The following is a 15,173-nucleotide window of genomic DNA, read 5'->3' as shown; positions in this document are numbered from 1 at the left end:
GTATTTATTATTAATTGGCTAATTAATAATTTATTTGTTATGTGTTTATGCTTTTTAGGGACAGAGATACAGTGAGTGTGAGCTGTGACGACAAAGGCATGCATGCAAAGCTGGAACAACGGAGAAGGGTATTTTGGTAAACTCACGGTCAATGATGATGGATCATGGTTTTTGTGTTGCCGTGAAATTACGTTAGGGTCCTTTTCTCAGAGTCGTTAGAGGCGACACGTGTCATATGCCAGTTTGCCCTGTGAAGGAGCGCACAGATATTTAATTTCGATGTTCCAATTCATGGTGATTGATGAATGTATTTATGTTTTCATTTTTTGAAAATTTATTGTCAAGGTTCGATACTTAGATTTAATGCTTTTGTATATACTAGGGAAAGAGACACGAAGGGTTTCTATTAAAAAATAAAATAAATAGGATCGAATGGTATAAACATAATTTACTTTTATTAATTTAATTTGTGAAATATATGGATCGAATATAAAATATTGTTTTTTAAAATATTCCATTAACCATTATAAATTATTTATTAATATAACTTGTAACCTTAAAATAGTTTTTTTAGGAATAAAATAATTTATTATTACTATTAAATTGAAAAGTTTGTCAATATAAAAAATTACATCATCAAATAATTTAAAAACATTATAAAATAATATTAAAGTTATGTGATTTTTAAAGGAATTATTATAAAAAATATTATATTTAATACATATGAAAACTTTTTTACATTTCCAAATTTATTTTGTTGAAATGTAATAATTTATATATATATATATATATATATATATATAAAGTGCATGTAACACTCACACTTCTACCTGTGGCCATGGCCACTCATACTTTTTTAATTCACACTTTCTCTAAACTTCCTAGTTTAATCATCTTAAATAATGTAATTAATGATTCAAAATATTATTTATTTATTAATTTAGTTTCTTGTTCGAAAATTTATTATAAATTTAAAATCAATGGAGTTTAAACAATTTTTGGTAACTTTTATATTAGATAAAAAAATATTTTACTTTTCTTTTTTTTGTTACACCATATTTTACTTTGTTATTTACTTGTTTATAGAAAGTTTATTCAATTTTATAAAATCTATTTCATTACTAGTGTTCACTTCTAAAATCATACTACTTTCATTCTTATATAAAGAAGTAATACTTAAATCATCAAGCTTAATAAAATTAGTTAACTTAATTAGTTGTAGTTAATAATGTTTTATAATTTGAATTTTCATCTCAAAAGTATTTATAATTAAATAATATAGGTGATAGTTATATTTAATAACAAGAATGAATTTTTAATTAATATGAATAATTTTCTATATTAGTATCTAATAAATAGATTTACTTTCATAGAAAATGATTAAAAAATTCATTAAGAAACTCATAATAAAACAAAGATATATCAAATAATAGAGATAATAAGTTTATTGACTTTGATCATAATTATCTTAAAAATTATGTAAACCGTAATTTTTTATTTGTTAACTGTGAAATTTATTTGTTCAACGGTAGTGGTTGATTCACGCTTAAACAATGTTAGCGGTTTGAATCTTGTTTTGTGTATGCAGTCGCGTTAAATTTTGGGGTCAGCTATTGCACCTTTTGAGGTGCCTCCAACTTAATGAGAAGATTAATCACTGCTATCAGCGATAGATATTTCAGAAACGAACTAAAAAAATTGTGAAATTTATTTAGTTTTAATTATTAAAATAATTTTTATCTCATGACAGTTGCCCACCGTCGGTAAATTTATGTTTGTACAATAAGTAGAGAAGGTTTTTTTAATTTTATTACATGAAAAAAAAATATCCATAAAATAAAGATAAACACGTAAAATGTAAAAAATAAATAAATAAAAGAAAAAGAGAAAGTTATTATTAATAATAAAAAGAAATGAAAAGTTAGTTGATTCAAGTTTACTTTCTGTTTCTAAAAGTTTCTAGAAGACTTCTTATTTGTCAATGAAATCATGAAAGTTCTTGCATTTTGCGGGATGAGATGAAGTGGAGAGATGGAATACAGGTGGGAATTTAAAAAAGGAAACCAGGGATAATATTGAGAAAGAAAAAGTAGAGGACGAACAAAGGGAAAGAAATTTAATTGCACTTTCTCAATCCATCTTTCATATTTTTTGTGGATTTTCTCAAGTAAACTTTAAAATTGTACACAATCTTCTTCGTTTATATATATAATATTTTTTACTTTTTTATTTATTCCTTATTATAAAATCTTTTTCTAATTCTTAAATGCATCAATTATATATTTAAATTTATTAAATAGGTCATGGTCAAGTTATGTTATACTCGACGGTGGTATTGGACTTTCTTAATTTAAATGATAGCATATAAAAATCATGTTGTAGGAATTAAAATTCCAATTTGAATGTTAATTTAGCAGGTGTAAAAAGATAAATTTGTTCAATAGGTTTAGTTACTTAGTATATTTTTAAATAAATATATTACGTCAATTTTTTTTAAAAAAATGAAGTATCAAATCATCTTAAATTAATATAAAAAATTCTCATTTAATATAAAGTTATTGAGCGGTGTAATACCGTTCAATAACTTTATATTAAATGTGAATTTTGTAAATCTAACTGTTAGATTGAAAGTTCATATATCTTAGATCATATATGTCAATTTTTGTTAAAATTGAACAATAACTTAAAGGTAATCAAAGTTTCATATTTTAGTATATTTTTAAATAAATATATTACGTCAAATTTTTTTATAAGAATGAAATATCAAATCATCTTAGATTAATATAAATTTTTGTATATATGATCTAAGAGATATGAACTTTTAATCTAACGGTTGGATTTACAAAATTCACATTTAATATAAAGTTATTGAGCGGTGTAACACTTAGTAAAAGTTACACTGGTATTATTATAACCCTCCTTTATATATATATATATATATATATATATATATATATATATATATAGAGAGAGAGAGAGAGAGAGAGAGAGAGAGAGAGAAAGAGAGAGTCATATAGTTATTATCGTGACACATATATTTAGGTATTGTGACTATATTAATCCTAGGAAAATAGTTGTTTCTACCACTAGTGGTTGATCTATTGAGTGTAATGATCATGACAAGTCATTATAAATTCAAGAGTGAAATTTAACTTATTTTACTTTTTATTTCTTCTATAATTTCTTTTCCAAAATTGACCAAAAAAAAAAGAAAAATACTACAACTCAAAACTTATATTTCAATATATTATATTTTAAACTATGTTTTTATTTTTATTAATGTTGGTTTATAAGGTTGTGCATGCTAAGCCAAAATGATTTAATTTTATTTAAGTCATATTTATTAAGGTTCAATCTAACTTTGTTAACGAGTTGGCTGGATCAACCCATCAGACTAGACTTAATTTGATAGCTCAAATTATATTATATATTCTCTAAATTACACTTATTTAATTAATTTTTTTTAAAACAAAAAGAGAACAAATGTTTGGAATTAATTGGATAAAAACTCTTTCTTTTATTAGAATTTGAGAAGATAAATAAACACATAAACATCCCCTTCAAAATATTAATTAATTAGGTGAGAAATAATTAAGTAGAAAAAGAAAAAGTCAATTTAAAAAATGTTAAAGGTAATTTTGAAAAAGTTATTTAAATTATTGTCAAATGTAATACTCCTAACTAAATTAACTAATTTTCTTAAAAGCGATAATCTAATTGAAATATATATATATCAACAATCATCAATGTAATAGTGTTAGATGACCAATTAATATTGTTCAAAATGTGTGAAACTTGAAGTGTGTGGTAAAATCTGTAATTTTGAAAGTTAAATGGAAAAATTCTTAAAAATATGAAAAATGATTCACAAAAAGCACAATTAAATAAATAAAATAATTGAGAACATGTGCAAAATGAAAAAGCTAGTGCAAGAGTGCTCAATTGTGTTTCTGGTTAAGTGATTGATGGCGTTCAAGAGCCCTATTGACTTTTTTGGTACCCATGACTAGGCCAATTCGTAGATCAAGCACTCTCAAATGTCACCAATTTTCTTCTTATAGTTTTTTAGAATTTGGCAAGCTACGCGCATGAATGATGGAAGTAGTGCAAGAAAGCTACTTATACTCTATACTATACTATCACTTCACTTCTTATTTACTTATCTTTAGACTAATAAGAGAAGATGGGAGGTAGGAGCAACTCCAACTCAAATTTCTTAATTAAAAGTATATTATAAGTATCTAAATAAATTATAATATTTAATGTTAAAAGTATACGAGTTTAATGATCATGAATACTATAAAATAATCTTACATTACTAATCAATTAGATATCGTTATTAATATGATTTTTTTATTTGTTTATTATGGAAGTCAGCAATTTATCATAAATGATAAGTTGTAATTAAATAATAGTGTATAATTAATTTACGTACTATCAAAGCATCAACTATTATCTTGAAATAAATTAATAAATTAAAAATAAAAAAAATATTAAAAGCAACAAAATTATTGTTCATAATATATTAAATTTTTTTATAATATTAATTATTTTATCTGTATAAATTAATCAATGCACTACTTAATTAAATTATATACCTAAAATAATAAAGTTATCTTAACTTAAAATATTATTTGTTATGTTAATTATCTTAAAATTCTTTATTTTGTTAGACATGTTAGTAATAAAGTAACTATAATTAATAGTAGGAACTAAAAAATAATATTAAGAAAATTTTAAAATATAAAACTAATATTTATTTATAAAGATTAAAACGAGGCAGGAATATATTTGCATGACATTAAATATTTGTGTTAATGAAAATAAAATGGGAAATGGGGAAATAGGAGAGTGCGAAAACAATGGCCTTTATATGATAGACGAAGTTTGTTTTGTTTAATGTAAGAAACTAAAAATAAAAGTCAAAGTCCAATTGGTGTTTCTAAAGTACGACCCAGAATTCAAAAAGGAAATGAAAGTCTAAATTATTTGACCATATTCATACCGGGTCAATTGCTATTTTATTTTTATAAAAAAATAAGAGTATTTTTAGATATAAAATATACATGTTGTTCAAGAGTTTCTTTACTAAAAAAAAAAAAATTCAGTAAAAAAAGCTTTCAAAATCTTTTCTAAAATTGTATCAAAAACATGTTTTAAATAAAAGCCGAGTAAAGTCTATCATATTTTGCTTTTATATCAGTATATATGGCTGTGTCTTAAATTAATTTGGTCTAATTGTTTGTTTTTTTATCAATATTTTAAGATTTCGTCTTATATTAATCTAGTTCAGTAGAAAGATAAATAAAATTAAATAAAAAATTATTTTTGTTAAAGATCAAATTTAAATATTATTTGAACAATTCAACTTTAAATTTAACACATTAATCATTTATATCTAATTCTTTAATTAAAGTATGCACTATTTGACTGTATAAATGATGACACAATAAATCTTCATATGAAAAAAAAAGGGAAAAAGAAATAGAGAGGATCATGAACTCAATTTTTTTCTTGTTATTTTTTTTTCTCTCTCTTTCATTAATTTAGTAATGCTGTTTTTAAATTAAGATTTTTAACAACTTTTTATAAATAACTTTTTTAATTATAGTTATTAAAAAAAAAAAACTAAATCCTCTCACAGCTATATAAGATATAAGAATAAATACACACAGTCCACATTTATATAATAAATTATTATTTTAATTTTATAAAAAAATTAAAAGTAAAAATCTCATTAAAAATAATCAATAGGTTTTATGGTAAAAAATATATATTAAAAAAACTACTGAATACTTGCATTCATAATATTATCATAAAAATATTAATTTCGTACATGAAAAATACTTTTTAATTATTTAAATTATATTTTAAATTTATAATGAATAATTTAAATAGAGATATAAAATTTTATCTTAATTAAAAAAGTTAAGAATACATATATAATAAAGGATAATTTGTGATAGTCGAGAGATATTTCTTTTTAAATAGCTGAAATAGTATGTGAATTGTGAAATACTTTTTTTAAGGAAACGTTCGATATGAAATATTTTTACTTTTTGAAACGTTTGGTTATAAATAATGTATTAATATTAAGGTAAAATATAAAACGACAATAATAACCGGTCATAATTAAATATTCATTAAAAAAAGTACTTTTAATTCTTAGTGATATCATATCTACTTTTTTAATAGTAACGTATATATAAGAAAAAATTAGTTAAGTTAATGGAGTATTATGCATATTCTTAATAATCAGTTTAAAATGATAAAAAAAAAACTAAAATATAAAAATTAATTCATGATAAAATTAGGTTGATATTATTTCTTTGATTAGTAACAATTATATCGAGTGTAACAAAGTTTGAATAAAAAATGTTTGATTTTCAACTCCGAACATAGTGATTTAATAATTTGATTTATATATACTATTAACTAAAATATATGAAGATGTGAGGACAAATAGGAAAGAAGGAGTGGATTGGTATGGATAAGTGGAATTATCGAAAAGTGAGTCCTCCACCACATACAATACAACAACTATCACTTCTTCTTCGTTTCGTTTTCTTTGCAATCTCATACAACAATGACGTCCCTGCAGAATTACCCAACGCTTCACCGAACCTTCCTCCACAACACTTTTGCTCAGGTACATTTAACTTGTAATCTTATTCCTTCTTCCCTGTTTCTGAAATATGGGAATGTCAATGTTACAGAAGCATGTCACTTCTCGTTCATCTCGAAGAGATGCCATTTCCTTCATTGTCAAAGCTGCCCAAGAATCCTCTGCTTGTTTAACTCCTCAAGGTTGCTTCTTTTTTCTTTTGGGTCTCCTGAAGTTGGAATTCGCAGCTGTCATTGTCACATGTGAACTAAGAAGTTTTGTTATGTGTGTTGGTGACTTTGCTTGTGTTGTTATTTGTTAGTAGAACTTGTATACTATATATGTTTACTAGGTTTTGTATTTTAGGAGGGACTACCTTGCTGCAATTTGAGTTTTGGAATCCAAAGGATACTAAGTGTCTTCCAAGAGCTCATTGAACTTGTGTATCTATCAATGTAGGCAAAGTAGCTTCCGATGAAGATGCATTGTGCAATGCTCATCTCTTGTCTAAATCTGTTGGAGGTCAAATGTGAAGTAAGTCTCACATCTGTTAGGATTGGACATGTTGAGTAGTATATAAGTGAGAAAGACTCACCTGCTTAATGCCTTAAGATTTTAAGTTATGTTGTAATTTCAAGATCACTTGTGTGGTTTACTTACCACCCATGGATGAAGTGTTCTAAAGTGTTCATCGGTGTTTAACTCCCTAACCCAATAGTGAGAGTCGATAGTTTGACTATGTGACCAACTCAGACGAGTATTGACCAATAGAATTGGTGATTGGTCTAAGAGTGGGATCACATATAATAGAATTAACAGGAGATCCAAGATTAAGTCTTCTTAGAATGTGGAGGGTAGTGTCCTGTTTAAGTGTGCTAACAATAGTGCAAATAGGCTACCATTGAATACTCGTGGACGAAAAAAACTTCTTGTTGAGGGGGGGCATGACCATGTGGAAGAGACTTACACTTGACGGAGAGTGTTGGAATTCAAGTGTGAAGTGAGACCCACATCGGTTAGAGTTGGACATATTGAATATAGTATATAAGTGAAAAAGACCCACCTACCTGATACCTTAAGGTTTTGAATTATATTGTGGTGTCAGGTTCACTTGTGTGATTTACTCACTATCCATGGATGAAGTGTTCCTCATGTTTAACTCCCTGATCCAACAATGATATCAGAGTGTGTAATTCCTTGTTTTGAAAGTTTTCCTAACAATGTGGAGGTCAGGTGGTGTGTCCTGTTAATGTGAGTTAATGGCGGTGCAAATATTTAGAGCTAACAAGTGTGACCAAAATTCTAAGGATCATCATTGAATACTTGTAGATGGAAAAATAATTTATGCTAAAGGGGAGGTTAAACCATGGTCTTTTGTTTAAGGAGAAGTTTGTTGGAGTACAAACAAAGTCCTACATTATTTCATGACGAGAAATAAAGGTTTATAAAGTACAGATAGTCTCTATTGGTATGAATCCTTTTAAAAAATGACCAAAAGCAAAACCATGAGAATTTAAACTCGAAGTGAGCAATATAACACCAATGTGGAGATATGCGTGTGTGAACTTTCGGTGCCTAACAAAATCAAACATTAACCCTCACAAGTATAATAATGTAAACCATGTATGAATCATTTAGGCTATTTGTGCTTTCAAGAAACAATACTACCAAAAAGCATGCTTGGGAATGAGATGAGGAGTGAAAATACTAAGCAGCTGTTTAGTTGGGGTGTTGTGTGTGGCACACTTAATGTGTTGAAAAATTTCACATAATTCCCAGGGTGGTACCAGAGAGTGTAGTTCAGTTGGTTTAGTGTGGGCTTGAGTTTTTGTAAACTCCTTGGTATTGTGTTCGTTCTGATAGATTAAAAAAATTATAACATGATACCAAAGCCTATAACCTACCTTTGTGGACCACTTATTTTGGTAGTCGTTACTTGTTCCAGCAAACATATGTGGAGTGAGATGTTTGGAAGTCTCATGGCTTGCTTGTTGGACAACTTCACTTACTTTCAAATTTCAATTAGTTTTAAGATGAAACCTAACTATGTGAATTACATTTTATTCGTGGTGAAATCTAAACAGTTTCAATGAGCAATCCCTATACTTGTTGAGAACAACTTTATTGGAGCGTTATCTGTCATTGAACTGCTATCATTAACCGGGACGTTATCAATTTGTTTTGAATCATTTGCTATGCTTCGACAGATAGATCAGGAAGGCGCCAAGTGATCGCCATTGGAACTGCTTCCCCATTAGTTTTTCTTCTCAACCAACACTCCTACTCTTGTAAGTTTGCATTTTAAGCAGTTAAATTTTCCAAGTTACTGAATTGTGCTTGATCAGGAGGGTACAAATGCTGTTTATGACACCTATGAGTTTCCTAAATACTGATGCCTGACATCCTGAGGATATACCCTTGATATGGCTCAGTTGCTGCAGAAAATAAGAAAGGATTTTTGCCCGTTTTGGACAAGAAAGATGGATATTCATTTCTCTACCCTTTTGGGTGGCAGGTAAACATTGTTATACACTGTCTGCACCTGCGTCACTTTTATATCTATAATTAGTTGAGGAGTCTATTTGGATACAAGTTTAAAAGTATTTTTGAGAGCTTCTTAACCAGAAGTCGGAGTATTTTTTCAGTAGAGAAACTCTCATAAACACTTCTATCTTGTATCCAAATAGGCTCTAAGGCAAAAATGCAAGTTAAGGTTAGCTTGTTCATCCTTTTTTTTATATTTTTTTTATATTTTTTATCATGGGGAGTGGGCAGGAAGTTGTAATTGAAGGTCAAGATAAGGTGTTCAAAGATGTCATTGAACCACTGGAGAGTGTCAGTGTAAATTTGATACCTACTGGCAAACAAGATATTAGAGAATTTGGATCCCCTGAAGAGGTTAGGTTTATATGAGCACCAGCTGCATTGTTTTTAGAAAGGAAGAGGAGTTATTCTTCATCTTAATTTGATTGCAGGTTGCCCAAACTCTGATAAAAAAGGTTTTGGCCCCTCCAAACCAGAAAACCAAGATAGTAGCTGCAAAAGAGGTTTGATGTTTTACATCTCTTTTCCTTGTTTTGTAGTGTGATTATTTTTTATGTTATTTAGACTCTATTAACATTTGATGTATTGATATTTGTTCAGCAGCCATATCTGTGTTTGGCAACCATCATGCAATTATATTATGCTAATCTTTTTTCATTTTGAGCCTCTAGCTTTACTCAGGATATATTTACTTGAAGGAGTAAAATATTATTGTTCCTATACCACCATTGAACATTTTGATGTCATATTCATACTTATATGTTCCTGTTACTTTATCACGAAACAAAACAGTCTGTTTGTCTCCTCAGTGAAATTTTATGCAAGATGACTTTTGGAAAGATGGGGTATTATGCTAACGATGGGATTTTACCAATCACAATACTAGCATTATAGTCTCACCCTCACTGTCTCCCATCCCAATCTTATTCTGACAACTTAGCTAAAGGGAATTTGCCTTCAAATAGTAAATGTAATAAAAACACTTATAAAAGAGAAAAGTAGGAAGAAAAAATGAAATAAACTTTTTTACAAGCTAAAATTAGCTTAATTATAAGCTAATTCTAAAAGTTCTCTTTTATTTGATTCCCCAAACTCTTATTTTTAACTTATGCATAAGTTAGTTTTAGTTTATTCAGAAGTTTATTTTAATTTTTCTTCATATTTTTTTTTTCTTAGAAGTACTTCTGAAAAACAACCACTTAGAAATATTAATGAAGAATGATAAGTGTTTAAGAGAAATGTTAGTATGCACTTTTTTAATCACTTTACTGTGAGCTTACTTCATCTATACATATATATAATGGTGATTCTTTGTTTTAAAGTACACATTATTTTTGACAATTTTAATCTTTAACAAAAGTTGTATGAATCATATGATAATAATTAATAAAAGATAAAATATTTTTTTGTATAGAAGTTTTATTCTTGAAATTGATGACGACTGCACACTATCTCCACTAATATGTATATATTCAAAGAAAAACACCATAGAGGCACGGAGTGGCTTAGTTTTCACTAATATTTAATAACCCGATCACAATTTTGTAATTCTGAAAAAGTTTTACACAAATAATGAAAAATGTTAGAAGAAATATGATAGAAAGTGTATGCTAAAACTCCTCTTTTTCTTAATTTTTCATTTCTTACTGTTGTCAAATAGGAAATATTGATGAATATCGCATCATGTACCTCCATATTCAATGTCCTGATCTCTGGTTCTTTTGTGAGTATGTGTATATAACTGCAAAGACACTGATCATGGAATATCTGTGTAATACTTCCCAGCAAGATATTGAAGGAAAATTATACTATCAATTTGAGTTCATTGCTCAGGCTCCAAACTATACTCGTCATGCTCTCAGCACAGTCTCCATCGGCAATGGTATGGTTTCAACCTTTTGAATATTTTAAGTGCACGATGAAGTTTGTAAATTCACCATTTCTTCTTTCAAATTTAATAACTAAATTATAACTTACGTAAAATCAACAATGTGCCTTACATCTCTTTCAAATTTAAAAATGTGTTTTATTTTATCCAAGTTTAGATATTTTTTTGTTATTAAAAGAACGTTTGATTTTAGATAAATAAATATTACATAACAAATGAGATAGGTGAATTACATACTTATGAACACATTTCGGAAGTCAGTTCTGAACTTAAGATTATTATTAATGTTTTCACTTATATTATAATTATCTATTGTAGGTAAGTTTTACACCTTGACGACAGGAGCAAACGAGAGAAGATGGGGAAAGATGAAAGACAGGCTGCAAACAGTGATAGACTCCTTCAAAATTTTCGATGTTTGATAATGATCATTGTTATTACCATATTAGAGATATTCAACTCTTAATCAGCGAGAATGTTAATTTGAGCTTTATAGTCCAAAGTTCAATATGTTTGCTTATAACTTTCTCCCTTCATTTTTGTACAATGCATTACTCATTTATTGTTCATATATTTGGAGAAAATGGCAGCCATCATTGGCTCTATTTTTAACTATTTAACCTTAATTATAGACAGGTGCATTGTGCTTTATAACTTTATTACGAATAAAATAACCCAAAAAAGCTTGAAATATTTCAAACCACAGCGCACAAAACGGTTGACCTACCTAAAAGGAACAAATGATCCCAACCACATTCCTAAACATAATCAATTTATAAAACTTTAATACATTGCACTTTAACAACTTCCTCAAACACGAACTTAGTAGCGTTATATTATTCAGGTTCGCTAGAAAAAATTCCAAGCCATCATTTGGTCCTCTTTTGTGAACTTCACCAAAGAGTTCAAACCGTGACTAATAGTTCCATTCATTTCCATGGACATGACATACTTTTTCCATTGATCACAGGCTGACAAATTTAAATTAATGACGACAAACTCCAGAAACAATCTTATAGAATGACGACGTTAAGAGCCTGCCCATAGATTCATTGCAGGCACGTATAGAATCAACCATAAAAATAAGCAGAAACATGACTATATTTTCATAGAATAAAATGAATTGAACTTTTTTCGTATGCTAAAATGGATAGGCTCGACTATTTAATCGAGGCTCTTTGGTTACTATGTCACAGATTGCATGATGAACGTGACATTCACAATTACATTGATGTATCATAATATGTTAAACTGCCAAGATGAAAAATAAAATCAACATACATATAAAAAAATGAAGAAAAAAAAACTCAATTGTTTAGCTACAAGAAAACTATTAAGCCACGATTACAGGAAATTGCGATAATGAGAAATGTTTATGTATACAATGTAGGCTCCAACTTGCAACTAATAAATTCCTCCTTTGGCAATTACTACGGGTAGAAGGTAGAAGGCGCAGATGTTTTGTAACGGAAAGTCCAGACGTAGCTCAATTAATAACAAGTATATTATTAGCCAACGATAGACAAAATTCCAAGAAATTTATCAGAGAAAATGGAAAACCCATATTTATAGGACTTCACTCTAAGTTTAGAGTTTAGGGTTTTTAAAAGTACCGGACACCTGACTATGCTTTTTTCAAAAATTAATGAAATGTTATCCTTTATTATTCGTTAGACAGCAAAGGAAAAAAAATTAAAAAAACTAACAGGAATTCAACTACTATAATAAGGGGCTTGCAATAATTAAATTTTCTATATTTCAATACATACATAAATTTTAATAGCATGTTTCACGACCAATGCAGAAGAGGGGCAGAGATTTTGCAATGTGGAGTCCAGATGTAGCTCAAATAATAAGGTATATTATTGGGCAACGATGAACACCTTTCCAAGAGATGTTACCATCAAACATGGGAAACCCATGCATATCAGATTCACTCTCAGTATATTATGTCCCAGACATGTAACAGTCTCTACCAAATTTACAAACAAGGCAGACACCTGACTATGTCTGGATTTTACAGAAATTGTTTTCCTTTATTTGTTTAGCTGCAACGGGAAAAAAAACTATCAAGTATTCAACCACAGTAATAGAAACCTGCAATAATTATTGGTTGTGTATATTAATACTATCATAAAATCTAATAGCATGACAAATGCAGAAAAACTTAGGTAACCAGAAGCAAAATATATGATGTGGAGTCCAGATGTAGCTCAAATAATAACAGCATATTATTGGGCAACGATGAACACCTTTCCAAGAGATTGTCATCAAACATGGGAAACCCATGTTATCACACTCACTCTCAGTATATTGTGTCCCAGACATGTAACAGTTTCTACCATATTAACAAAGGCAGATACCTGACTATGTCTGAATTTTTCAAGAATTGTTTTCCTCTATTATTTGTTTTAGCTGCACGGGAAAAAACTAGCAAGTATTTGACCACAATATAGGAACTTGCAATAATTATTGTTTGTGTATATCAATACTATCATAAATTCTAATAGCATGACTAATGAAGAAAATTTTTGTTAAATGTCAGCAATATTAAGTGATGTGGAGTCCAGATGTAGCTCAAATAATAACAAAGTAGATTATTGGGCAACGATGAACACCTTTACAAGAGATGTTGTCCTTTTACATGGGAAACCCATGTCTATCAGACTCACTCTTCGTATATCATGTCCCAGACATGTAACAGTCTCTACCAAATTTACAAACAAGGCAGGAACCTGACTATGTCTGGCTTTTTCTATTATCGTTTTCCTCTATAATTTGTTTAACTGCACGAGGAAAAAACTAACAAGTTGTCAACCACAATAATAGGAACTTGCAATAGTCCTCAACGGCTCAACCACATAAAGTCTAATAGCAAGACTAATGCAGAAATTTTATTTTTTTTTGAAAGGAACAAAGGTGACCAAGATTATATGATGTGGACTCCAGATGTAGCTCAAATAATAACAGTATATTGTTGGGCAAATGGACACCTTTCCCAGACTGTTATCATACAAAATGGAAAACCCATAACTATCAGACTCGTTCTCAGTATATTATGTTCCAGACATGTAACAGTATCTCCCATCATTCCAAAAAAGTACAGAATTGTTTTTCTCTAATATTTCTTTAGTAGCAAAGGGGGAAAAAACTACCAAATATTCAACCATCATAAAAAGATAAATATAGCTTATCTGTATATCAAAACATTCATAAATTCTTATAGCATGACTAATGTAGACAAAAATGGATGAAAGGAACAAAGTTGAGTGAGGAAAACAGGTTTTGCAATGTGGAATCCAGATGTAGCTCAAGTAATAACAAGGCATATATTACTGGGCAACGATAGACACCTTTCCAAGAGATGTTGGCGAACAACATGGGAAACCCCATTGTTATCAGACTCACTCTAAGGATATTATGTCCCAGACATGTAACAGTCTCTGCCTAATTTACAAACACGGCAGACACCTGACTATGTCTGGTATTGACAGCAAAATAGGTTAAATTGATTAAGATTGAAAAAAACTAAAAGCATTCTAACACCATAATACAACCTTGCAATAATACTACAACGTTGCAAGAATAACAATACATTCACATAACTTAATAGCATGACTAAAGAAAAAAGTTTGGTGAAAAGGAACGAATAAAGGTGAGTGATAAAGTTTTAAAATGTGGAGTCCAGATGTAGCTCAAAAAATGATAAAGTACATTATTGGGCAACGATGGTTACCTTTCCAAGAGATCTTATCATACAAAATGGGAAACCCATAATTATAAGACTCACTCTTGGTATATTATGTCCCAGACATGTAACAGTCTCTACCAAATTTCAAACACAGTAGACACCTGACTATGTCTGATATTCAAAAGAACAAATTAATTAAATGTTTTTCTCAATTGACCGTTTAGCAACCAAAAGAAAAAGTAACACAAATATTGCACAACCACTATAATAGGTACTTGCAATAAAAGAAAAAATAACAGAATCTTTTATCATGTCTCTCAATTGTCCACTACAAACTTAGATGACATGACAACACATACCAAGTGAAGAAAACTCGATTATTCTGGTGCTCAGGACAGAAACATACATTGTTGGCACATAAAACAAGTGGGGAGTGATCAAACCTG

The 15,173-nt window shown here is 28.8% G+C and overlaps 1 protein-coding gene across 2 annotated transcripts; it reads left to right on the top strand.

The window, feature by feature from the left end:
• The first annotated feature begins 6,471 nt into the window (after window positions 1–6,471).
• PPL1 (PsbP-like protein 1) lies at window positions 6,472–11,662 on the top strand. 2 transcript variants are annotated; one of them, XM_020376337.3, is made up of 8 exons: window positions 6,483–6,649; window positions 6,717–6,807; window positions 8,812–8,892; window positions 9,037–9,119; window positions 9,380–9,502; window positions 9,580–9,651; window positions 10,934–11,030; window positions 11,355–11,662. In XM_020376337.3, the coding sequence occupies exons 1-8, from the start codon at window positions 6,587–6,589 to the stop codon at window positions 11,456–11,458; spliced, it is 714 nt and encodes a 237-aa protein (XP_020231926.1). In that variant the 5' UTR covers window positions 6,483–6,586; the 3' UTR covers window positions 11,459–11,662. The 2 variants fall into 2 exon arrangements, with proteins under 2 accessions (XP_020231925.1, XP_020231926.1); XM_020376336.2 differs by lacking the exon at window positions 6,717–6,807 and having other exon boundaries at window positions 6,472–6,649.
• Window positions 11,663–15,173: the final 3,511 nt, after the last annotated feature.

The sequence above is a fragment of the Cajanus cajan genome, chromosome 4, assembly GCF_000230855.2.
Source record: "Cajanus cajan strain Asha chromosome 4, NIPB_CcT2T_4, whole genome shotgun sequence".
NCBI lineage: Eukaryota > Viridiplantae > Streptophyta > Magnoliopsida > Fabales > Fabaceae > Cajanus > Cajanus cajan.
Note: the sequence above shows the minus strand (reverse complement) of the source record. Positions and strands in the feature narration are given on the sequence as shown.